The 24,993-nt window shown below is 51.0% G+C and overlaps 9 protein-coding genes across 9 annotated transcripts; 4 read left to right on the top strand and 5 right to left on the bottom strand.

The window, feature by feature from the left end:
- Positions 1-955: 955 nt before the first annotated feature.
- Positions 956-3,837, bottom strand: VTN49DRAFT_2800 (uncharacterized protein; the record flags this gene model as incomplete). Its single annotated transcript, XM_069410566.1, has 4 exons — positions 956-2,022; positions 2,079-2,862; positions 2,925-3,535; positions 3,597-3,837. 4 exons carry the CDS (start codon positions 3,835-3,837, stop codon positions 956-958), a joined length of 2,703 nt encoding a protein of 900 aa, XP_069269358.1.
- Positions 3,838-5,219: 1,382 nt separating this feature from the next.
- VTN49DRAFT_2799 (uncharacterized protein) lies at positions 5,220-6,445 on the bottom strand (the record flags this gene model as incomplete). Its single annotated transcript, XM_069410563.1, has 2 exons — positions 5,220-6,216; positions 6,279-6,445. 2 exons carry the CDS (start codon positions 6,443-6,445, stop codon positions 5,220-5,222), a joined length of 1,164 nt encoding a protein of 387 aa, XP_069269357.1.
- A 1,710-nt stretch (positions 6,446-8,155) lies between these two features.
- Positions 8,156-10,020, top strand: VTN49DRAFT_2798 (uncharacterized protein; the record flags this gene model as incomplete). Its single annotated transcript, XM_069410562.1, has 7 exons — positions 8,156-8,187; positions 8,251-8,268; positions 8,343-9,196; positions 9,248-9,458; positions 9,506-9,576; positions 9,641-9,782; positions 9,843-10,020. The coding sequence occupies 7 exons, from the start codon at positions 8,156-8,158 to the stop codon at positions 10,018-10,020; spliced, it is 1,506 nt and encodes a 501-aa protein (XP_069269356.1).
- Positions 10,021-10,872: 852 nt separating this feature from the next.
- Positions 10,873-11,203, top strand: VTN49DRAFT_2797 (uncharacterized protein; the record flags this gene model as incomplete). The annotated part of the gene is made up of 3 exons (XM_069410561.1): positions 10,873-10,957; positions 11,015-11,085; positions 11,159-11,203. The coding sequence occupies 3 exons, from the start codon at positions 10,873-10,875 to the stop codon at positions 11,201-11,203; spliced, it is 201 nt and encodes a 66-aa protein (XP_069269355.1).
- Positions 11,204-11,368: 165 nt separating this feature from the next.
- VTN49DRAFT_2796 (uncharacterized protein) lies at positions 11,369-12,481 on the bottom strand (the record flags this gene model as incomplete). The annotated part of the gene is made up of 2 exons (XM_069410560.1): positions 11,369-12,337; positions 12,467-12,481. 2 exons carry the CDS (start codon positions 12,479-12,481, stop codon positions 11,369-11,371), a joined length of 984 nt encoding a protein of 327 aa, XP_069269354.1.
- Positions 12,482-14,654: 2,173 nt separating this feature from the next.
- On the top strand, positions 14,655-16,409 carry VTN49DRAFT_2795 (uncharacterized protein; the record flags this gene model as incomplete). The annotated part of the gene is made up of 3 exons (XM_069410559.1): positions 14,655-14,757; positions 14,825-15,247; positions 15,310-16,409. The coding sequence occupies 3 exons, from the start codon at positions 14,655-14,657 to the stop codon at positions 16,407-16,409; spliced, it is 1,626 nt and encodes a 541-aa protein (XP_069269353.1).
- A 478-nt stretch (positions 16,410-16,887) lies between these two features.
- On the bottom strand, positions 16,888-19,601 carry VTN49DRAFT_2794 (uncharacterized protein; the record flags this gene model as incomplete). The annotated part of the gene is made up of 8 exons (XM_069410558.1): positions 16,888-17,423; positions 17,477-17,802; positions 17,857-18,169; positions 18,219-18,692; positions 18,752-18,833; positions 18,884-19,280; positions 19,367-19,437; positions 19,530-19,601. 8 exons carry the CDS (start codon positions 19,599-19,601, stop codon positions 16,888-16,890), a joined length of 2,271 nt encoding a protein of 756 aa, XP_069269352.1.
- Positions 19,602-20,629: 1,028 nt separating this feature from the next.
- On the bottom strand, positions 20,630-22,243 carry VTN49DRAFT_2793 (uncharacterized protein; the record flags this gene model as incomplete). The annotated part of the gene is made up of 1 exon (XM_069410557.1): positions 20,630-22,243. One exon carries the CDS (start codon positions 22,241-22,243, stop codon positions 20,630-20,632), a length of 1,614 nt encoding a protein of 537 aa, XP_069269351.1.
- A 780-nt stretch (positions 22,244-23,023) lies between these two features.
- Positions 23,024-24,707, top strand: VTN49DRAFT_2792 (uncharacterized protein; the record flags this gene model as incomplete). The annotated part of the gene is made up of 3 exons (XM_069410556.1): positions 23,024-23,129; positions 23,189-23,194; positions 23,242-24,707. 3 exons carry the CDS (start codon positions 23,024-23,026, stop codon positions 24,705-24,707), a joined length of 1,578 nt encoding a protein of 525 aa, XP_069269350.1.
- Between the last annotated feature and the right edge of the window lie 286 nt (positions 24,708-24,993).

Here is a 24,993-nt window from a genome sequence, read left to right as displayed (position 1 = left end):
CGCTATCCTAAGCATCATGCTCTGTCAAGAAAATTGAACATACCTGCTTTGATGGGAGGAAGCTTGCGTCGATCTATCACAAAGTCGTGCTTTCAGTCGACCATCAGCATCAAAATATTGATCTCGAATCTTTCCCGCCCATGAGGTTCTCCGCGGATCGGTGAGAAGGAATCCATACTGATAGCCAGGGCAACTCGGATTCTATTTTTCGAATCATAACTATACTAACTGTATCAACTATGTACGTACAAAATTCCGAAACCGAACTTAAATTGGTGTGAGTTATGAAGATCAGAATGGGGGGTCTTTGAAATGCTCGGTCGAGCGGACTGTTTCCTTTGTCACCGCCATTTTCAGTTGTCACCAGTGCTCCTACTCCATACGGAGTCCTCTGTACAGTTTATGGAAATCGTAGAAAAGCATTCAGACCCTTACCATTTCGGGATGCAAAGAACCGCACTTTGGTACCCACGAGTTATTGCGGAAAAGCGGCAAATAAACTCTCTGGTAGGTTCCTGACGTCGGAGAAGAGCTACGCCTGAAGACAAGGCGACCCAGGAACAATCCGTAGTCGAGAATGACAAAAAAATTACAGTGGAGAAAGCTCAAGTCCTACAGCGTAGGTAACTTAGATATTATGCGAGGTATAGATCTAATTATAGACGAGCTGAAGAATCCAAGTTTCATACAAATTGACTGCTCCACTGAAGCTGTTCATTCCAGTGCAATGGTTCAAGATCACGAATAGCCAAAGAACGAGAATGCCAATGCAATAACCCAGAAAGGAAAGCTTGATTTAAAAAAAAAAATTGATTAGAAGAAAAACTAGAGTAATATGTACTCGTAGCGAAATACAAGAAGACAAAGGCAAAAAGGAAACAGGTCAACGACCAAACTTTTCAAAGACTAAACAAAACCCCATCCCCTTCGTTTCTAAGAGGTTCAAAAGCCTCATCTACTGAATGGTCAGCTCCACCGGCTTGTCGAGCGACAGCTTCGTCTTGATCGTGACGCTCTCACGCTCGCCGTTGAACTCAACGTCGGCGTCAGCATTGTCCGCCTTGACGGTCTTGGGCTTGGCCTTCTGGCCCAGGAGCGTGATCGACTCGACGTTCACCTGAGCATTGAAGCCGAACTTGCCGCTCAGGCGGAGGAGGCCGTTCTTGTAGTAGAAGTCAAGCTCCAGCGTGGCCTTCTGATGCAGCGAGTTGCCATCATCGAGGTAGAGGCTGCCCTTGGCGCTGCCGTCGCGGCCCGGAGCGATGATGAGGTGGAACGGCTTCTTGCGCAGCGCGGTCGTGGTGTTGGCGCTCGACGCCCGCACCGGGATGATGCTGCCGCCCCGGATGTGGATCGGGATCGTGGTGTAGTCGATGTTGTCCAGCGTAACCTTCTTGCCCTGTCCGCGGAGCGGCTTGCCCGTGTACCAATCGTACCAGAGGTCATCTGGGAAGTAAGCGTCGACGGAGGTGGCGTCCTCATCCGTGACGGGGCTCACGAGGATCGAATCGCCGTAGAAGAACTGGGTGTCGATGCCGTAGGTGTTGGGATCGTTCGGGTAGACGTAGAACAAGGGCTGCAGCCACGGCTCACCCGTCACCGTCTGATGGTGGAACTGGGTGTATGCATAGTCAAGCAGTCGGTAGCGAATATCAATGGCCTTCTTAGCCGCCTCCGTCGTGGTCTCCCAGCGGTAGAATTCCTGGGAAATGCTGCCGATCTCGTTGTGGTTGCGGAAGAACGGGTAGAAAGCACCCAGCTGCGCCCATCGAGCGCAGAGCGTCTCCGTGACGTTCCCTCCGAAACCGCAGACGTCCGATCCAACCATCGGAATCTGGAAGATGGACGCGAAGGCAAGCATCTGGGCAATCGAGATCCGGTAGTGCTCCCAAGTGCTCAGGTTGTCACCAAGCCAATGGCCGACGTGGGCTCCCGCACCGGCAAAAGTGCTTCGAGTGATAACGAGAGGGCGCACCGTCGGGCGACGTGCCAGCATGGCGACTCGCGAAGCCATACTCATCACTTGTTCGAGGATTAGCATGACTCAATTAGAGATTCCGGGTTCAAAGGAGACTTACTCGTTCCGTACAGGCTGTGAACGTCATACTCAACGTAGCCCTCTCCGGCATGGACCAGGTCAGTGTCGATGGTCTTCTGGCTCAACGGGCCGTATTCGTTCTGGATAGCATAGGGCGGAGTGAGCAGGTCACGGCCCTCCAATCCGATTTTCTTGCCCTTGCGCGACTGCGACGCACGCTTGGAGTGGCTGCTTGGCGGCTGGAACACATCCGGGAATCCAGGCAATGGCCGAGGGTTCTCCCGCACCGGCGGCGGGGCCGGAGGCAGGTCGTTGTCCTCGACGTACTGCTCGGGGTCTTCACATGGCCAGTCGCAGAAGTTGGACGGCTCGTTCATATCGATCCACAGTCCGTCAATATCAATGCCGGTGTCGCGGTTGTAGAAGATGCTGAATTCATTGGTCCACCAATCCTGAGTATCGGGGTTGAACCAGTCGGGATACACAGTCACGCCCGGCCACACTACTCCCTCATATTCCGAACCATCCGCATCTTTCAAGAAAATGCCTCGCTCCAATCCCCGATTGTAGGCCGGATTGTCACTCTTGCTCATCGCAGGGTCAGTCATGACAATGTAATGCTGGTCATGGTCATGCAAGTAGTCGACCAGCGCTCGGATCTTCGGAAGCGGGAAGCGCTCGGGGTCATTGGTGAAGGTCCGGCGGCGGTACATGTAGTCGATATCCGTCCACATTGTCTCAAGCGGAATGCCGGCCTGACTGTAGTTGTAGACAACCTCGGCCACATCGAAGATATCCCGGTAGCCATAGCGGCATTGATGGAACTGTTGTTGAACCAGAGGTTAGAGATGCATTGCCTTGTTGACTTGGGCCATCGGTCACTTACCCCAAATCCCCAGTAGGGCTGCATCGCCGGGAGGCCAGCAACCTCAGCGTACTGCTTGGCAACATCCTTGGGCGAAGGACCCGCAAAGAAGTACAGGTCAATGATGCCGCCAATTGTATTGTACTCGAGGTACTGCTGACCATCGGTAGTGCGATTGATTTTGATGTCCATTCCGTTGGAGTTCAGAAGGAACACTCCATGTGTGCCCTTCTTTCCACGATGGTCAACATAGATCGGGTGAGTTCCATAGAGGTTGCTCCGTTCCGGAATGCCGTACGAATCACGGTTCCAGATTGTGCGAGTGTAATTGTCCGTCGGGAGTCGCAGAGGATCCGAGTGCTCACCCAATCCGTACAGGTTGGGTTCCTGCGGCAGTTCCGTGCGCAGCCGGACATACTGAGACTGGAACACGAGATTAGAGGCGGACGAGTCGAACAGAACCTCCCCAGTGTCTCGACGAGACACTTTGAACGAGAACGGGTTCTTGGTGTAGTCGAATTTCAAAGCTGGGCGACGCGCACCATCGGTGACCTTGGGACGAGGGAACACCGACTCGGGAACCTGATACACCTCCTCATCACGGTCATAGATTTGAACATGGAGGCGAGTATCTGCGATGTCTCGAGTTAGTGACCTAAATTCTCGCGGCCTGCCAGCTCCATCATCACATACCAGTGTCGTATGAAACCTTGAGCACCAGGTTCTCGAGATCCTTGCCATACGTGTTGCAAGGCTTGCCGGCCAGCTTCAGGTCCGCAGTCAGGGAATGGCGAGTCTGCCGCACATTCGACGCTTTGTAGCCGGGGCATTGCTCCAAAGACGCGGACGCCGACGGTGCTGGTGCTGGAACCGCCAGTGAGCCAGCGGCCCACGCACAGAGTGCGAGGAGGAAGGGCTTGGTCAACATCGTCATGCCCAGCTCAACGGCAATTGAACGGACATGCAACGAGAACGGCCGCGCTCCAGGTTAAGCTCCTGCAGGAACATTCGACCCTTTATATCTTCCTCCGCTGCTTGGGCGGGAATCGTTTCGTTTTTCCCTGTTTCGTTTCCCCATTGCCGCATAAACGAAACTGCGGGGTCCGTCGCACTCGACCCTGCGCCATGGTGACATTCTCCATACTCCCCATTCATCGTTCCCGATGGCCCGCTCCAGTACACAGCTACTACACTCGATCGCGTCCTCCAGAACTCTCCCGATCGATGCGAGATCCGAGCTCCGAACATGCCGAGGCTGATCTCCAGCTCTTCCATGCTTCCATGAGCTCCATCGTCGTCTGTGGCAGCTGTGCCATGCCAAGGTGCACCCCAGGTTCACCAATCACTGGGCGCAATAATACGACGCCTGTCGATCATCCCGCCTTGGCCGCAGAAGCCATTGGCTTTTCCTGCAGCATAAATCCGGAGGGCGGAGGAGGCGGAGGAGGTAAATTTGTTTTTCCGAATCCCCGACATTACCCCGGCCATGCTTTCATCCGAGGGTTCCGAACTGGCGATGGTCTTGGCATTTCGTCTCTGACTTCCCCATGAATTCCGTTTCGGGCATAGTCTCAGGGTCCGTGTGGACTGATTGGGCAGGTGTCAATCAGTGCTGATGCCACGGTTGGAACTGTTCCCTGCGAACAGTTCGCCAGTTCGCCTGTCCAGAACTCCAGATTCCACCACACTGACCAAACCCGGGCGCCCCGGCTGGGGAACTGGAATGCCAAGTCCGATAATTGTCCGCTTCTGCAGTTCCTTGAGTTTCTGTCTGCATGCGATGCGCTGCTGCTGGAAGCGCCCTTTGCCCGTCTTCAGTAATGAGCTCGGGGGCCGCCTTGACCTCGGTCTGCTGCGTGCCCCTGTCAAATTTCCGGGTGCACCTCAGGCCACCTGCGGAAGCTTCCCATCTGCACGGTGGACCGTGGCTATCGGAAAATCTTCTCGGGACTCAGGGGTGTCATGAAAAAATCGAACAAGCCGAGCCGAGCTTGGTCGACCTCGCGAGGCATCGGGAACGGAATACGCCGTATACGCTCCGTACGGAGGAGTACTGTTGCACGGTCGTTAGAAGGTTTATACGAACTCGTTGAATACCAACACGGTGCCAGTCAGCATGAGACGAACATGGGACGGACAGCCGTGTAGATGCGTCCGACAAGCATGGATTCCATGCATGTACTCGGTCAAATGCAGAGAGTTCCACTGGAGACCATACGACTTGGACTCTGATGAGGGTCGTGATTGGTGGCTGTAGTATCATCTAGCATAGAAACAGCTTCATTCAACCCAGAGCAGAATATTTACATGGTAAACTCATTGAGCAGCAGCAGCAGCAGTAGCAGCTTTAACATCCTCTTCCGAGCTCATGATCTGGACCTTGATTGCGCCAGTTTTCGGATCAGCCGCCGTCTTGAAGGCATTAACAGCATCTTCGATGGGGAATCGGTGAGTGACTAGCTTCGAGAGATCGATCACGCCGTGCTTGACGAGCCGAATGGCCTTGGGCCAGGTATTGCAGTACCGGTACTGGTACTGCAAATCAATCTCCCAGGTGCTGAGGCGCATGAACGGAATCTTCATTTCGTTCTTGCCAACCCCAATGACGAAGACCTTTCCACCGAATTTGACACTCCAGATGGCTGATGCGACACTGCTCTCCACACCGGTGCACTCCAGCGCGACTCTCGGCCGAATGGCATCCGGGGCATCACCATGACCATCATTGAGTGCATTCAGAATTCCCGCCGCATTCTCCTCGGGAGTTCGGTCCACAGCAACCTTGTATGTGCGGACGCTGGGGACCAGTTCCTTGGCAAATCGTAACCGGCCTTCGTCGATATCTGTAATGACAATCGGCGCAGCCCCAGCTGCCTTGACGCACAAGAGAGATACAAGACCGATGGGGCCAGCACCGGCGACAAGAACAGGGTCACCCAGCTTGACACCGGCACGATCCATGCCCGCAAGAGCGACACTGAGAGGCTCCAAAAGCGCACCTTGCTCGAAACTCATGTCTCCAATTTTATGGCACCAGATCGCAGGGTGGTTGACATAACGACGGAGGAGACCATGGACGGGCGGCGTGGAGAGGAATTCAACGGCCTCGCATCCATTGTAGCGGCCGGTCAAGCATGGCTCGCACTTGTTGCAGATAATATTGGGCTCGATGGCCACGCGATCGCCGGGCTTTAATGTGGTCACGTCGGGCGCGACCGCGACCACGACGCCTGCAGACTCATGGCCCAGAATATGATCGCCAGTTACGATCATGGGCCCAATGCAACCAGCATGCCAGAAATGCACGTCTGATCTATATAGTCACATCCAAATCAGCTTTCACTGCCCCCGGTTTCTCAGGTCTCCTGAGCTTACCCGCAAATTCCCGTACTACGGATTTCGACCGTAACTTCACCGGGTTTGAGGCCGGCGCCCGTCTTCACATCCTCTAATGACGGGCTTGCGTCGGCGATCCAAAGATCATGGTTGGGATTGGTGTAAACCCCTATATTGGGCTTCGTGAGTGTACTTGCGACGCTCATTTTCTCCAATGTTGTCCAGGTCTCATCAGACAGCAAGTGTCACTGCATCTACAGAGTGTAGAATTGCCCGTTTATAACAGAGCAATCGGTGGGGTGCCCGCCATGTTCGGGTATTACAGATTTGGAGCTGGACGGCCATTACCATCATGATTGGTGTCCTCGTGATGCTTTGCTGCTGTGCTTGCGAATGAGCCCCTCAGACCCCGCGGGTGACACGCTTATAACGGTTAATTCTGAGCTGCTCGAGGGAACGGAAAATAGAGTGTCCGGGGCGATGAAGGCTTCCGGCGTCCCTCAGCTTCCATACTAATTTCGAGAGTGAACCGTTCAAAGGATGCTCAATCGCCAGTGGGCCTTGATCAACCTTTTTCGAGACCAGATCTGTCTGTATTCCCCGCGGCTCGAGCATTTTACTTACACGGAGATAGAGTTTTGCACTTGATCAAGAGAGAGTCCGTTATGACAGTTGACCTTTTCCGAAATTTTCCCGCATCGAAGCAAATCGGCTAAATTCGTCGCCGATGGATCCGTAGTGGAGCGATTCGTGGGTTCGTGGAAGTCAGGTGACCTCGGCCTGATGATTCATCATTTGTGCATGCGGGCACTCATGTTGCGGCGACCAAGAATACGGATGTCTCGGCAGTTGGAAACTCACTCCAGTGTGTCGGGTTCGGGTCCAGGGGAAGTGGTGACGGGCGAGGGTACAAATATCCTGACAACGGAAGACCTCTGCACAAGGCCCAAGTTGGTACTTACTAATGTACCCCAGAGCAGGGCTCTAACTGTGGAGTACGGAGTCCCTGGGGCACCATACTTCGCCTGCACTGCGTATATTCGTTTTCTTTTCTTTTCTTTTCGGCCACGACTTGCTCACGTTCTGGAATTTCTGCAAACTGGAGTGTGCCGACAAAGTCGTGGCGAGAAGAGGAGAATGAAAATGTCTCCGGCCGCTCTGGCAAATCCAAGGTCCGAGGTGGCTGGATCTAGATCACGTTCATATGATTCCCTGGAATCAATCTTTGACGCGTTCCATCACCGATTGCCACACTATACACCACATCACATGCTGACCCATACGGAGTGCAGCAATCCAGGTACCGTTGCTGTTGTCACTTTGCTTGCTTCTTGCGAGAGTTTCAGCGAGAAAAACGGCGCGAGTCGGCATATCGCGCGGAAAATCTCGATTTCGTCGAATCAGAGGCTCGGCTTTTGGCGCGAGTCGCCCTGAAGGCACTCAACAAACCCAGCCAAGGTTTAGCCACCCCGCAGCAATTCCCCATGGGCAGCCTGGCGGCCACATGTGGCAGCAATTGACTTTCCGAGTCGGGTCTAACCTACTTGTAACTTCAGCCCTCGTCCAGTCTAAATTTTCACTTTATGTCAGGGAACGGGGAAACCCTACAGCCATTTTCATCAAAAAAGCAGGCCATGGCCCAATCATACCTCTTGCTCGGAATTTGCTCCGGGGTCGATCAAGGTCATTGAGCTTCTTTTGTTTTCTGGCCCCAGTTTGGCACATGCTGGAGCTTCTCAACGGCGGGCTCTCTTTCGTAGGATCATGATACTGCACGAGCCATTCCCTCACCGATTATCTACATAAAGTGCCCCTTGTCGCCGCAGAAGCGATGGATATGTTGTTTGTTCAATAATATCACCGCCTTGCTCCTGGTACTACCCTAGTCAGTACGGTAGGGAACTTTTTCTGTCGCAATGGGCGGCAAATCATACACAATCCGTTGTTCGTAAGTTGGCACAGCAAATGCCGGCATGGCAAGGACCAGCTGCTAATCAGACGTTGATCGCAGAATCTTTGCGACCACAGGGTGAGATCACAATTGCTAGCGGACCGTCTTCCCAAACGTAGAAAATTGGCTGACCACGGATGGCCGTAAATTAGGTCGTTCATTTACGGCTATGACTCCGGTATTATCAGCACGACCCTGGGTCAAGCGACCTTTCCATCGTACTTCAACCACCCATCCGATAACATGATCGGTGCTATCGTCTCGACCTATAGTGGTGGTCAAGGCGTAGGCAATTTGGCCGGTGGCTATTTGGGCGACTTGCTCGGCCGCAAAAAGACCATCTGGCTTGCCTCAACCCTGGCATTGATTGGCGCCATTCTCCAAACCGCCGCCGTCAATATTGAGATGTTCCTGGTGGGCCGGATCGTCGCCGGTTTCGCAATTGGTTTGGTCTACGCCGTCAGCTCCATCTACAATGCCGAAATTGCGCCTCCAAAGATTCGAGGTATCACCGTCGGTTTGCAGACCCAGCTGATCTCGATTGGATATGCAACATCCAATTGGATCGGTCTATTTGGAAGCTTCGCTGTGGGAAATGCGCAGTGGCGGATTCCCCTGGGCATTCAATGTGTCCCGGCCGTGATCCTGATCGTCGGTCTGTTCTGGCTGCCCGAAAGTCCACGGTGGCTGATCCAGAAAGGGCGCTACGATGAGGCCAAGGCTGTCATCAAGCGGCTGCATTCGGACATCGGCGCGGACGTGAATTTTGCAGAGCGCGAGTTTGAGCAAATCCGTCAGCAGATTGATTTTGAGCGTGAAGTCACCATCAAGTCTTGGTGGGCACTGTTTATCAAGCCATCGTACCGACGCCGCCTTTTGCTGGGTATTGGCCTGCAGGTGTTCTTGCAGACCACTGGTGTCAATGTTGTAAATTACTATCAGACCAGTCTGTTCTCCGGTGTCGGTATCACCGGCCGTGATGTGCTTTGGGTGTCGGCCGGTTACGGTATGTGGTGCCTACTTATTTGGGCCGAATAAAGCACTAATCTGCAACCAGGTATGATGGGTCCCATTGCCAACGCCATTTGCTTGTGCTTCATCGACAAAGTCGGCCGCAAGCTTCCTCTGGCTTGGACGTCCGTTGCTCTCGTCATTGATATGATCCTTATTATGGTCTTCACGAAATACTTTGCCGAAAGCAACAACAAAGTCGGACAAGGATTCACCATTGCCTGGATGTTCATTTTCTCTCTGATCTTCTCGCTCGGGTTCGTTGATCATACCATTTTGCCTTGACGAAGCTAACCCTAGTTAGTTACAACGCAATTCAGTTGGTGTACATTGCGGAAATCTTCCCCACCGCACTTCGCTCGCGCGCTACAGCCAGTAAGATCACCCTTGACGCCCCAATTTACCGCTTTGGCAACATCCCACTGACAAACAATTGTAGTCTGCGCCTTCATGGGAACCGGCGTTGGTCTCTTGTTCAACCAGCTGTCTCCCATGGCATTCACTGCTATTGGGTGGAGGTACTATGCAGTCTTCGTGGCCTGCGACGCGGTGGCCGCCTTCTGCTTCTTCGTTTTCTATCCGTAAGACAGCCCCATTGTTTTTGTGTATCGGAATTTGGGTGGCTAATTCCTCCTCTCCAGTGAAACTCGCGGAAAGACCCTGGAAGAAATTGCCGAACTATTCGGTGATGACCTGGCATTCTCCGAGTACATCGGGTCCGGCAGCAGTCACAATTCCGATGCGAAGACGTATGCGATTGAAAACAGTCAAGCGGAAGAAGAACATGCCGAGCATGCTGAAGAAAAATCGAAGCTTTGAAAATACCAACAAGGAAATGTCTTTTTTGAACATTTCAGGAGCCAAATGTACATCTTCCGGTGAACGAAATGTAAATATAAACTGGTTAGCTAATAGGAGTTCTTGGGAGGACTGGATAACTACCTCAAGATAATTCGCGTACCCCTACGAATTGAGACTGTACACCATACTAGGTAAAATTTGCGGATAAATGCAGTACCTACCCCTGAGACCCGGTCATACCATAGCAAGTAATTTGTGCAGATTCATACCGTACCATTTCGCCCAGAGAGCCGTCGAGGGTCTGCAGCGCTGACCATGGATCCTGCCGCTCCATCTGGCCTAAATAACGTACATACTCGATTTGGGAGTTTCGGAAGCAAGGCAGGATGACATTGAACATTCCAGCCCTGACCCAACCCCACCCTGCCGTTTACTTTACATTGCGACTGCTTGCCACTCCTGCAGGGAGTTTGGCAGGTTGGCACCACCTCGAGTAAGATACTGTGATAAGCCAATGAGGAAGACAAAAAAAAAATTTTTTACGGCAATTGTGAGCCGGTCAATGCATTTCATACCAGTGGCCTAGCCATTCATTTCTCATACTCGATGACACAAGGTGGTCTTTTTGTACATTAACCCATTTTGGTGTCTCACAAGATAGGTGCGGACTTTCTATTCGTACTCGCGAAATCCGAGTTGGAGGAAAAACGAGCGCACGATTTGAGATTTAGTACTAGGACCATGTTTCTCCCCATATTACTGCGCCTCACACTCATCAGTACTATCTTTTTGTCGAAGCTTGTCAGCGCCCAGTTACTGGGATCAACCGGAAATACATGGAAATGTGACTTGGCGCAGGATGGTAGTGGGATGCTGCAAGAACCAGTCTGCTGCAAAAAGAAGACGTTTCTGGAAAAGGCTATGGATGGGTCGCTTCTCACCGCGGAAGAAAATTGTATGGGTGCTTTGGCTGACAATCTCTGTCAATGTTTGTTCAGACTGATGTCGTCAGGTTCTCCTTTGCCAGGAATCAGTGACTTCGTATGCGAACATGCACCAGATGTGTGGTGCTGCTACCGAGTTGTGAGTAAAACAGCATTCCAGTATTAGTGACTTCTTAGGGTTAATTACTGACATGGCCACCACTTGATTCTAGAATAAGATATGGGTCTGCACGAGCGTGGCAACGTTAATGTCCTGATAATTGATAACTCCGTAACTCCGATAACTATTACTATCCCGAATGGAACACAATGAACCTTTTATCATCACAGATGAAACCGGGAAGATGCAAAGGGTTCGAATTCAATACTATTAATAAGAGTCGTGTTTCAGAGAATACATCTTTTCGTTTGACGGACTTGCATCATCTCTGGATATCCCATAGCTCCTCCGCATTTCGCCGAAAGAGTCGATCTACCAAATCTTTGTCATCGCCGCATAGTTGGAGACACAACTCTGTAAATGGTCGGATGTCGGTATCTTCAAAACGCGTGTGCGGCCAGTCGGTGGCATACACGACCCGATTCCGAGCAACGCTGAGTAACTCCCTCAAGAGTATTCGAACGTCCTTCATCTCCGGATCGGTAGAGAACCGGTAGGGCCCGGAAATCTTCACATATGTTTGTCCAGCCCGAAGGAGGCGTACCAATGATCCAAAGCCGGGTATGTCGTACGGATTGAATGTACTTCTTCCCGCGACGGAGGAGAGGTCTGGTGTGCCAAAGTGGTCGACGACGAACTTCACACCCAGCTGCGGTATGCACTCTTCAATATCGGGTAGTGAGTTCAGAGGCATATAGACCTGGATGGCCCAACCAAACGGTCGAATAACATCTGCATGTCTGAGGAGTGTGGCTTTCAACTCCTCGCCGGAGAGAGTGCTGCCAACGGATTTGAGGTTCACGCGAACTCCTCGGACGCCGAGAGCGTGCCATTGGGCCAGTTCCCTCGGATCGATGTTATCAGGGTCAATGACAACCACTCCACGGCCCCGATGCGGCCCCAGCTCTCTCAACGCATCGAGGAGACATGAATTGTCGAACCCGTATATGGAGGGTTGAACAAGGACGACATTGCTGATCCCAAGAGTGGCTTCGAATGCTTCTGCATCTGCCAGGGAGTGAGGATGAGGCGTGTAAAGTGCTTTGGCAGATAGCGGATATCGAGCTGGATCCACGACATGCATATGGCTATCCCACGACTGGTATGGGATTCTTTGGGGGAGTTTTGGCGTTTCCGGCACCGAGAAATAAGCGTGGTGTGCTTCTGGAGAGGCAGCAGATGCCGGTAACTTGTATGTTCGGAAAGGTTTGCCGAACGAGATTGTCTTGCGCTTGATACTCGTAAGCATGTTAGCATACTATGGCATATAGAGGCATAGCAGCTAGATCATAGTGTTTGTGATGTGTCTGGTGTGAGGGAAAGAAAAAGAAGAAAGAAATATTGCGTACGAAGGACTTACAGAGCCACACGACATCAAACGTGCCGCCACACGCGGCCTCAAAGAAAATGTAAAAGCCATCACACAATCATACGCACTTAGAATATCACGGAGGATCCCCGACGAGATGAATCAGCCCGTTGTGGCGATTCTGCTGATGCCCTAACTTGTCGAAGTGAAAATAGTAAGTTATGCCTCGCCGAAGCAGCTCTAAATGATCATAAACTTTGACATGCGTCGCCCGATATCGACGGACAATCCCCGATCAGTTCGTCATTCGAAACTTAGCTTGCTTGGGGCTATTCCTAGCATTTCCAGTCATGATCCATTCTATCATGGCGGAAATCAATGTGATTGCATTAGGCCTAGTTAAGTTTGATCGTGTCGAGATCTCTGGGCAACTGAGCCTCGGTCAACTCCCGATTATCACGCGAGATCGAGGACCTGATCGTGAACGATTCGTTTCGATATTCCGGGCAGGCATCTCGTACTTTTCTTCTTTTCTCTTTTTACTCTGTTGCCGCCAGTCGGCTACAAAGTCTTTTTCTCCACATCAGACAGTTTTGTTCAATGTACGCGATCACCACCGACGGAACTTGACCGAAGGTGCTGTCTTTGAGGGGGTACAATCGACATGTATTTCCACTTCACGGAGTATTACCCGAGAAGATACCGAGATCTGGCAGTCGGACTCGGCAAAGCGCATTGGCGGTGGAGGCTTGGCTCATGTCGGGAGAGTCTAAGCGATGCTGCCAAGCAGCATAGCAGGTGTGGCCGTTGAAACGGACGTAGGGTTAGGGCTACTAGGGTGGCCTATCAAGGGGCAGGACGCCGCCAAGCTCCACAGTCAGGCCGTTCATCAACCACCGTCATTGGTTCCCAGGAAAGGGAAATGTGGGCCGCTGCCTGAAGAGAAGATTGCTTGCTTTGATGTGCATTTGGCAGGCTGCAGAAAGCAGCAAAGTCTGTTTATGTCCCGGCGCCAGTGTTAAGGGTAGGTTGGGCTGTGAGATCGCGAAGTTTTTCTTCAATTCCGGAAATGCAAACGCAAACCACGTTCGTTGATTATCACTACGGAGTACCTCTTCCAGTAAAGTACGAGTATGCTTCCACCTACTACTGGAGCACAGAGTACCGGTACCAGTCGTTGCTAGTCTTCCATAGAACAGAGTATGAATGACTCAGACAGGCCGGCTTGTTCTCCGTGTTGGCACGGAAGATATGGCACCAATGTACGGAGTACGAGCACAGCGCTGTTAGCGGCATCGAAGAAACGGATGGTATCCGAGACGCTCGATCGTAAGTAATGGTCCGAGAACGAAGCACTCCGCACGGGTAAGCTGAGTGCCTGGATCCAGGGACTGCTGGGAGGTTCAAGTGAATCCGTCACCCGTCTTGACCCGAATGACATTTTCCACAGTTTCGCCAAGTTCTCCAGCTTCCCCAGCCTTCTCTGTTTCCAGCCGATTGGTAGGTTCACTGGATTGACGATTTTCTCGGAACCATTGATGGAATCAATGTCATCAGATCCATTGCGTCTCTAACCCTGAACGACTCGAGTGACTCAGATGCTAGAATGGCATTGAAACAAATCTTCGTCAGTTCCAGGTCAATCGGATTGCCCACCTTCGCCGTGGTAATTTCCCTGCTTTGCCCAAAGACTCTTATATCCTCAGTCCCAAGAGGTACGACATAACATAGGTAAGTAAGGATTTATGGTCCTTTGAAACAAGCCTTCTCAGTACCGAAGGAAAATTTGCTGGGGTATGAAAGGCATGAGATTATTCTCGAACATGATAGGCCTTCTACGTTTAGGGCTAGACCGTACTAGGACATGGCCAAAGCGGAAAGAATCCGAAGATCAAACTAAACTAGGAATCCCGACGACGGATAGTAGCCGTAAGCTAGGCCTGCTGCAGATATTGGGTCAATTTAGTGTACCAAATCCTAGCCCTCCATGGATCCTTTGGACTCCGCAGATTCATACTGTAATTGTCAATTGATTAACGGAACCCTTGCTAGACCAACGACAGGACAAGGGTAGCAAAAACTAAAAAACGCAATCGATTTGGGCTGGGTTTTCCTCATCCCAGTTCCCCCTATCAAGTATTATAGGACTTAAAATCGGTGAATTCACCCCCGCCCTGTCATGACATCGTCGCTGGTCACCGGCGGAATCGGTGGTTGAATGACTGAAGTGCCGTCCGCAATGAAATCCACATCAAAATTCCTCGAACGTTTCTCCCTTTTTCGGACCAACTGGTACTACGCTAGCGTGGTCATCTTGGTCGCCTGTGGAGGCATACCGAAAGGTCGGTCGACCTTATCTGCTCAACCTGTTCACGAATGAACGGGACATCCGGCTCACTCGGTGGATAGGTTATGATGAGGGTGGCTTCAGCGCAAATGTCGGCTTGAAGTCATTCAAGCAAGACTATAACTTGATTCCAGAGAATTGGGAAAATGATGAATCTGGGCTTGCAAATCGCAAGGCCAACATCTCGTCTTTTATGGTGTTGGGCTCCGCTTTTGGTGCCATTATTGCAGTCCTCGGGAACGATCGGCTCGGTCGGCTGCGATCATGGCAAATAGCTGTCATCACTTACATGATTGGCACGTTCATTCAGATCTTCTCTTCTGGGATATATGGTCTCATTTTGTTTGCTCGCATCTTCGGCGGGCTTGGCTCGGGTGCTTTGACTGTGATCGCACCCCTGTACCTTAGTGAGATCGCCCCTGCGCGCACACGCGGGTTGGTCGTGAGCACGTACATGGTGGTTTTGTTAACCACACTTGCGCTGGGTACGGATCCTATGGAGGCAACTACGTGCCGTGGTTGGCAGGGCTGACACGCGAGTGGTTAGGCTTCTTTATCAACTATGCCGCTGACAAGCATATGGCCCCTACTCGCACACAATATCGTCTGGTTCAGGCGATCCCGCTGATTCCGTCGGGTCTGACCCTCATCGCAACTTTCTTCTACCTCCCCGAGACCCCGCGTTATCTGGCATCGAAGCTGCGGCATGATGAGGCGCTAGAGGTTCTCGCCCGCCTGCGAGGTTCCAAGAAGACCGACCCAGCAGTTGTGAGCGAGTTCGAGGAAATCGACGCCCAGGTTCGTTCCAAGATTGCCGATCTGGAAGGGGTCTCGATGTGGTCCATCTTTAAAGAGATGCAGCTCAATCGCAACTACCGGGCTCGATTTTGGCTGGTGATCGCCATGCACGCCATCGCGCAGTGGACTGGCGGGAATGGAATCACCTACTGGGTTCCCGAAATCTTCCAGTATGCAGGTGTCAAGGAGAGTGCGGAGTCCCTCATCTCCTCAGGCGCGTACGGAATCGTCAAGCTGGTTGTCACCATGGCGTTCTCATGGGTCTTCATTGACCGGTTTGGCCGTCGGCCATGTTTCCTCGTTGGCCTTTTCCTCCAGCTCGCAGCACACATCTACATGGCTGTGTATATGGGAATTCCAAGCGCGAGCAGCAATCAGCGGGCTTCGGAGGCTGCCATTGCGTCCGTCTTCGTGTACGCAGTGGGCTGGTCAATCGGGCTCTGCACGGTTCCCTACCTTTACGGCACTGAGCTCTTTCCTACACGTCAGCGCAACGTCGCTTACGCGATCAATATGTCCCTACACTGGTTCTATCAGTTTGCTGTCGTTCGCGTCACACCAAACATGTTTGTTTCGTTGAATGTCTGGGGCGCCTATATCTTCTGGGCTTGCATATGTTTCTCGGGCATCGTTATTCTGGGAATTACTGCCCCAGAGACCAAGGGAATCCCCATGGAGCGCATGGGCGAGCTCTTCGAGGGTCCCTGGTATCTCTACTGGCGGGCAAAGCCACGTCCGCTCTCCAACTCTGCAGATATGGCACCTGAATCGAAGCTGCAGGCGGATTCGAATGCTCGTTCGGACGTTGAAAAACAAGCTCATGTTGAGAGCCGAGGTTCATCGTCTTGATTATACACTACATTTAATTAACTCTTTGTGTCCTTTTCGGTCATGAATAAGTTATCAATGAATTTGATTAGCAAGAATATGACGGGTCTAGTCTGCCATCTTCTTTTTTGTGTAAACTTGTAATATGCATGTTCTGCAGAGACTACGACCGCCACCGTCGAACTGTCCGAGCCAAGCTGACACTGCAAAAGGCCGCCAGAGCTAGAGGGAATCCCAAAGAGCCAACTTCGACCCCAGAGAAGGCAGCAAGTAAGACAGCGGGACCCTACAGGGAAATCAACAATCCTGACGTCGGACGTACTCGGCAACCCTAAAGTCTAGCTATTAACTGGTAGGTATCATGCGGGAACAACAGGTATTTCATGACATGAGCGCTCTAAAACAAAGAACACCACTGACGAATATGCATTCAAGAGATTAGGAACGCATCAGGCCGTTATGAAGCAAAGTTGGTTCACAAAATTAGTTTTTAAGACAATCATCGGGGTGCTGCTCCTGGTGACGTTCCCCAACCCACTGGATCGTAACCTCCGGGATGCATATTGGCGCTGATAGGTTCGGTGTCGAAGAATGCCTGATATACCTCTGGTAGATTATCATATGGTAGCGTCGCACCGTCGAGATTCAGCATCGAATCGGGTGCCATGGCGCCACTATGAAAATGAGGAGTACCAGACACGTTCGCTGTGTGATAGGCGGTCTGTTGTTGCGGGAGGGTAAAGGGTGTCATGTGCTGCTGGTATTGGTATGACTCGAAAGGCGCTTGTGGTGAGCTCTTGGATATCGTCGATGCAGCGGTGTGTATCGAACTTGGAGCTGATACAGAGCTGGACGGTGCAATGGGGGACTCATGGTTGCTAGCGGATTGTTGCTGCTGTTGTCCTGGGCATGTCTGGGGAGGATTTGGATGTATCGGTGAAATGTTCGAAGAAGTTGAAGTGGGGGATGCGACGTCGATATTAACTTGCAACTTCTGCAATTCTTGGTGAATGAGACCCAGGCCGGTTTTGACAACTGTACAGCTCACAGGTCAGCAGGACTCCTAATGGCGAGCAAGACGGAAATACCTGGGTTGGCGCCCTGTAATCGCTTCAAAGACTGAACGCAGTATTTAACCTTCTCAACGGTGGCTGGTGCAGCGAACTTGAGTGCCTTAATTTCGAGGAGGAATATCGATGAGGCTGTATATACACTGTATGCCAATGACAGAACGACATGACCATCGCCAAATGTACGGCGATACAGGTCGAATAGCGCAAGAATTGAGGTCGCAGAGTTCAAGCATTGAATGAGATGTTGTTTCGCATCTGACTGTTCTTTGCTGCTGGATCCAAGAGACCGGCCGCACAGGATGGCACGGTGGAGGAGAATATTGACAGTGTGATAAAGACAGCTGATAAGAATGGATCAGCAGATGTTCTGAGAAAGGAATTCACAAGTGGCTTACTTTAGTGTGACAATGTGACTAGGCGGACAGAATTGAGGAAGACTACTTGTTATGAGCTTCAAGTAGTCGGGCAAGTCATCCCACCAGCGACGAAGATTCTTATCTTGTTCCGAGACACAATTCCTGAGCTCAGTTTCCCCAGTTTGTCGCAGTGGGTCATATATATGTATGATTATTTGATTCAGGATCTCGGCGAGGCTACACATTTTCATGAAACACGACGTCGAATGAGCCTGCATGGGGGGATATTGAGTGCCCTCTGGAAAGGTAACTCCGTGCGGATACCAACACTCGATCTCGGCAGTGTCGTCCACTAGTCCGTCGTCAGGCAAGGTCCAATTGACTGAGACATTGTGACTTACAAATCATCCGCGGTGGACTAACCCGTGAGTGCTGTATCATAGGCGATCGGCCAAAGTAAAGCGATATTAGTTTGTCCCAGAAATAGCAGCTCCAGAATAATCGATTGCGGACCTCGATGTCCTCATCACTGAAGGGAACTGATCTTGAGTATTTGCGGCTATCAACCGATATCCCGAGGTCCTCTACCAATCGAAATGCCATTCCACTGTATAACCATGCCTGTGTTCTGTTCCCGCGACCGCACTCTTGAGCGCTTAGTAGTAAGAGTGTTTGTACTGTTGGAATTCTTGGATACCCGGTCTTGAGGGTATCAAAAACACCACTGACGGCAGCTTCGAAGAACTTGTTAGTTCCTCCATATGCCTCCAGCAGCGGTATGACTTGAGGTTGGTCTTTGCACCATCGGATCGAGTGTGAGACGATGGCGTTAAGCAGCGCGTCTGAGTAGTACGGTCCAGCCACCTTCATGTCGCCTATTGAACAGTGAGTGCTATCAATCCGAGATCCTCGCTCGATAAAAGGACAATCATACGTGTGAATGCTGGACGGTAGACAAAATTGAAGAGCGGCTGTATCCAGCACCAATGGAAATCAAGCAAGTATTGTATAGGCTCCTAAACTCAATGTTAGCGCTTTCCCACTCATCTCGAGCAAGATTCATTACCGGGATGCCGGAAAGCTGTTCAAATGCTCGCTGCCGCAATGCATTGTTAATGAGGCGCTCTTTTCTGGCTTCCATTTCTGCTGGAATTTGGGAATTCGTTGCCAATTCGTTGACCACCTCCCCAGGGAGGTGGAAGAGACTGGTCTGTCCATGGAAGGAGATACGTCCATCGTCTTCCACCGTTAATCCCTGAAAACCGCCGGTCAAGTCTGGCACATCTTCACTATTTTCTTCCCTGGGCGTATCGTCTACAGGGCTATTGGATTGAAAACCGGCCGACCCGTCTGGGCTGGATTCAGAGGCTCTGTCTAAGCGATTTCCCTGGAGTTTTGCTAGTGTTTCTTCCAGTTGCGCAACTCTGGCTTCGAGACTCTTCGTGTACGATATTGACGGCGTACTGCACCGATTCACCATTGATCAGTCTCCCAACAAGGCCGGAATTGGGGATAAGAACAAAGAGTTACTTCAGGAGCCGTAACATACATTGTATAGACACACGGCTCACCGCGTGACGCGCATCGAGCGCACGAGGGGGTGGCGCCATTGCACTTAACCTGCGATGCGAATCAGCCAAACACGTCTTCAATTCTGGTTAAATTTTTGCATTTTGCTATGTATATATCCAGGGAGGAAGTCAAAAATGCACCTTTCGCTTTCGACAGGCCTCGCAGGAAAAAGCACTTTTCCTGGTGGTCTTGCGAGGAGTTGGCTCGGCCATTCCTACGGAGGAGGCGCGCTAAAGACGCCACCGCAGTTGTGTCTGTACTATGGACTTTTGAGATGTTCACAACGACAAGAGCATCATGCGATCAGCCAAAGTGACGATGAGAGTGTTGAAGATCAGATGTGTCTTCCTTCTTGGCCACGAACGGGTCGATTGATCTACACAGGCTAAGCCTAGCGTCTCCCCGCTAAGTGGCGGACAGTAAAACTCGTGGGGGGTTTCTGGGCGTTGACCCATTCATCTGTCCGCACTAGTACGTTCTCTTTTTCTCTCCACAGTTGACGGAAGATGCGGCCTGCAGAGTCTGGCTCGCGCCAAACCTGAAGAGGTATTGTACCTAAATTTTGATGCTACCGAGCCGCGCCCAGGCGTTCCGTTCAGAGGAGCCCGCGACGCGCGGGCGCCCATTATTGGTTTTTCCTGGGTTAACCTTGTAACTCACTTAACCCAGGTAGGTTAACGTAACATGAACCTACTGGAGCCTCGTGGCTTTAGCGCCTGCACCGTCGGGATGGATGATGTGTTCAATTTCAAATTTTATGCGTGCTTGGCCGAGTTACATTCAGCTTTTCGAGTTCGATTCTTGTTGCGGTCGGCGACGTCATACTCTCAATGACTTCTTTAGCGGACAGGCTTCCACCATTAGTCGAATCTCCCTTTGTTGGGAGGCTATATTCAGTAGGTCGTGCTACTTGTAATTGATGAACTGATTGTCATTGGATCATGGAATAGCAGTTCCTGAATTATGAGCTACACATTTATGAACCGGCGACCAGGGAACAGGGACGTGCGATCATTCCAAGGGACGGACTATTCTCCTCGTACCTCAGGTCCAGCATTACAGAACAGCCACCACATCCAAGCCAGCTACTTCCGAATGGACCCGGAAGGCATAAGGAGTAGATGTCTTGCATGACAAGCTCGGTTGAACTCGGAAACCTTTTCTACCTATGTACATTGTATTCTGGATATGAGACTCAGAGAGCATACAAGGTATAATACAGTCAGCCCTTCTAGTCAAATCACACAAAATTTCTCTCTAGTTGCAGCAGGGTCGGGTACACATCCTCAATCCGCATCTTGATTGCACGCAGATTGTTCAATGAAGGGTCGGTGGCATGCTCAGCGAATACCTGGCGCACCAAACCGGCCTGCTCGTCGCCACAACTCTGAAGTTGCCCGGAGATATCCACCTCAATGCTGGCATCAGCCAGGTTTCGTGACCCCAGAACGAAGATAAAGTTGTACTTCATTTGTTTCGCTCGCTGGATCTTCTTTCCCAGGGATTGACTGCTGGCATCGAGGTCAATCAGAAAGGTTGCGTCCGTTGGACAGAGGGGTGCAGGCGGTGAACCAGTTTCGTCATCAGGGCGGTTCAACAGGGCTTGGAACCCCGAAAACTTAGCTAACGCTGCCTCTGCTTGGCGGAGGACAGCATCATCCTGCTGAACAGTGAGAATGATACCTTGTCGTGGAGACAGCCAAAATGGCCAACGTCCCGAGTACCGCTCGATCAGAATGGCCAAGAAACGTTCCAACGATCCAAATACTGCGCGGTGGATCAGTACCGGGGTCGCCCTCCCAGGAGTATCAGCATTGTAGTCCTCCTCTCCCTCTGGCACTTGGTATTCGAGCCCAAAACGCTGAGGCAGATTGAGATCCAATTGGATTGTCGATAATTGATGATATTTTCCATCCGCATCTTGTAGCTGAATGTCGATTTTGGGACCATAGAACGCGCCGTCGCCTTCATTAATTTCCCAGTTGCGGCCGGTGTTATTTAAGGCATCTCGCAATTGCGCCTCGGCATGATCCCATAGCTCCAGGCTTCCGATGAAATCCTTTTCTGGTCGGGTAGAGAGCACCAATCGGTACTGCCCTAGTCTAAAAGTTTTCATCACCATGTCCACGAAACCCAATGCCAAGGCAATCTCCCTCTTAATCTGTTGTGGCCGGCAGAAGATATGGCCGTCATCTTGGTGAAACCGTCGCACTCGGGTCAATCCACTCAGTGATCCCGATATCTCATTGCGATGCAGGGGGCTGAAATCAGCAAACCGAATAGGGAGGTCACGGTACGAGCGCCTCTGCGATTTGAATAGAAGACAGTGTCCAGGACAGTTCATCGGCTTCAAGCCATACGTTTCGTCTTCTCCTGGTTGTGCCCCTTCAGTCTCGCCCGTGGCTCCTCGCCCGCGTACCTCGTATATGTCATCCTTGTAGTTCTGCCAATGACCCGAAACTTCCCATAAAGATTTCTTATATATGTTTGGTGTCAGAACTTCGCGAAAGCCGTATTGTCTGTATTGCGCGCGAAGGAATGCGATCAATTTGTTCACAACATGCGTTCCGTTCGGCAAGAAAAGCGGGGACCCGGGGCTGTAGAGGGATGTCGTGAAAAGTTCTTGAGCTGTTCCAATTTCTCGATGATCTACTGCCTGCGTTTGCTGTTTGGCACTCGCGGTGGAATCACTGCAATACCTGACCTTGGGGCCAGATATGAATGTGGCGGTAGGTCGTCCAGAAATCCTTGTGCCGTAGTAATAACATCGAAGAGAAGCGCTAGTTCGTTGTGAGATAACTGGCCGCTTCACGGCGAAGAGCTTTCTTGTCGAGCAGAGACAATGTGCGCGCATGGCTTCAAATGGCGTTTTGATGAGAATCTGACTCTACTCTTTGCCAGTGACTTCATGCTAACCTGCAAATAAATTCTTGAGTACAATCCATAGGTTTCCTGAGCTCAATGGCCCAAATCAAGCGGCTTCGAACTGTCAACTTCTACAGAGTCAACTTGAACCATCACTTGCTGAGCTTTGATGATCTGCACCGTAGCACGGCCGGAGGAGTTTCTCCGTTCCGATGGCCTATTTCCTTTGCGGACTTTGGCCAATAATTGAAATTTAATACAAGTTCTGAATTTTCAGTTAACTATCAAATTTGCAATGATTTTGATAAAATTTCAAGCAACCACCAAATCTGGAGCATTCCGGATAGGCTTTTTGGTAGTAGTGTAGGCAGCATCGCAGCAGCCTGCTCCTGTAGGCCAGAACCGACCTTCCCATTGGCTAGCATCCCTTCCCGACTTGCTCTACTGAAGCGTAGGCAGTGGAGGCTGCCTACCGTGCCTAGGACTCGGTCTTCTAACTTCCAAGCACAGAAGAGAGCAGTTACGCCTACTCGGAGGTCATACTCCAGACCTACGCTGAGCATGGCAGTACTATTACTGTATTTAAATGCTCAGTCCCTTGTAAAAGAAATAAGTGCCTACCCAGTGCCCCATTTAGGAGTTGCTCTTCAATGGCACGAAATAGTGCCCCTGTACCAGATGTACCTCTTTAGCGATGTCAACAAATTGTCTGTTCAATTAGCTATTTCCTAGGAGGTACTGTATCGAATGATGCCTCCTCACCCCCATAATGCCAACCAGCCAAGCAGAAACACTGGAAATTTGGCTTGTGGCTGGCGGCTTGTGGAAGGAACATACTGTTAGGAAGCCATCCAACAAGGGAATTTTCAGGCGTCGTAAGTATGCATGACTGTCTTTGGCCTGGATGGTGTCAACTAACCTTACTGATTGACAGAACCCGGTACTTTTCCAACATGTCTGCAGGCATAGGAAATACTGTGCATGCAGAGCCTGATATGACCACCTTCAGTCACCCACAAACTGGAGGTGTGGTCGAGGATTCCTGGGTCATTCCCAATGTTGACAACCGCGATCATCAAGGCGTCAAACAGTGTGCGGGTAGAATCCCTGTCGATGTGTCGTTTGCTTCCGAGAACGAAATAGACATAGATTCTTCCTTTTCTTCATCCGTGCTACTGGCAGAATGCGAGGAGTTTGAGCATTCAAGTCAGTCTCAACAATTGGAGTCGACATTTGCAACGGGCTCTTCCTCCGTCGAAGGTCCCGAGCTGATCATGCCTTCCATTTCCTTTGGCATGCACGGTGTGTCTAAAACCTCGGAGATCCGACCTCGCACGTGTCACCACGTCAAGGCACCACATAATCGGGACGTGGACAAAAAGCCTATGCCCCGAATCGCCACAAAGGATCGAATGACACGTCGCGTTTGTCACGGCGCGGCTAGCATCCGAAGTTGGCTTGGCCGCCTCTTCCAGAAGAACACAACTGCCTGGATTATGGTTAATTCATGCCTTCTCCTTCCGGTTTTGCTTTTCTTTGTGTTTCCGAGACTCTTGTCTCGATATCCAAGTCTATGCCATGTGCCCACGACAGCCATCTGGTATTCCCGGTCTTGCGATGAATACCATGCGGATGTCCGAGCTGCCATTCCAAAAACAGATGAGCTCCTAACGAGCTATCTGTCCACCTTACGAGCGCAAGCACAACTTCACGGTTATCTGCGCTCTGTACTTTCGACGATTAGATCGCTAGAAAAGCCTCTCAGTGACAGCACCACCGTCTTCCAAGAAGCTTCCGATGCGATTCTCATGAGATACCCCAATGCGAAGTACGAGGTTGAGTTTGAATCTGATGGTGTATGGAATGGGTTTCATAGCTCGGCACGTGAATTAGCCATTTTGAAGGCGGAAATCAGAGCCACTATCGGCACTCTCGACGTTGATCTTATAGGCAATATTGGCCCCGTTTCTTTTGACGGCCTTTCAATGGGGAGAAACGAAGAAGTTGACCATTATTCAGTACCTGTCCACCAAAAATCGGTGTCGGATCTGTTGGATGAGACGCACAATATCGACATGGCAATGGCAATCCGGCTGCATCGGCTCGATAAAGTCCTTACGTCAAGAATTTCTCGCTTCTATGAGAGATCTGTATCCCTATATTCGCGACTGGCAATGGTCGAGGATCACTTATCATCCATGATTGAGCTTGTTCGTCGCGAAGAGGAGCGCCTCTCCGCAGCGCCCAAAACAAACGATTCCGGATTGGCCAGACTTTGGGCAAAACTCAGAGAATCAGTTTATTTCATGATGAATCAAAAGCGATGTGCCAACGACACTCTCGATTTTATTCTTGACAGGCTCGATCAAATCAGGTCCTGTCACTCCCGGCTTGCAAATGCGGTTCATAGATTTCTCACAGACCTGGATACATTGCGAAACGGTACCGCTTGATTACAATGTTGCATAGTATTGTGGCACAATTATGAACTTCATTGTCATGAGTTGGTGTTCCATGCCGCAGCAAGCTGAACGTTGTATCTGGCTGTTTATGAACTATGCTGTTCCAGTCTGCCGTGTACTACTAAGGAATTTCCTTTGTGAACCTGCAAATTGAGACACAGTGAATTGTTGAACTTTTAATTTCCTTCGTGTTCTTTGTACCTACACGTTCTATGGTCTCTGCACAACATGATGAGCTGGGGAAGTCCAACCGCATCATCTTTCGAAATCATATTTA

The sequence above is a fragment of the Thermomyces lanuginosus genome (assembly GCF_041956635.1).
Source record: "Thermomyces lanuginosus strain ATCC 200065 unplaced genomic scaffold VTN49scaffold_27, whole genome shotgun sequence".
NCBI classification, from domain to species: domain Eukaryota; kingdom Fungi; phylum Ascomycota; class Eurotiomycetes; order Eurotiales; family Trichocomaceae; genus Thermomyces; species Thermomyces lanuginosus.
This window is presented reverse-complemented; position numbering and strand designations above follow the sequence as displayed.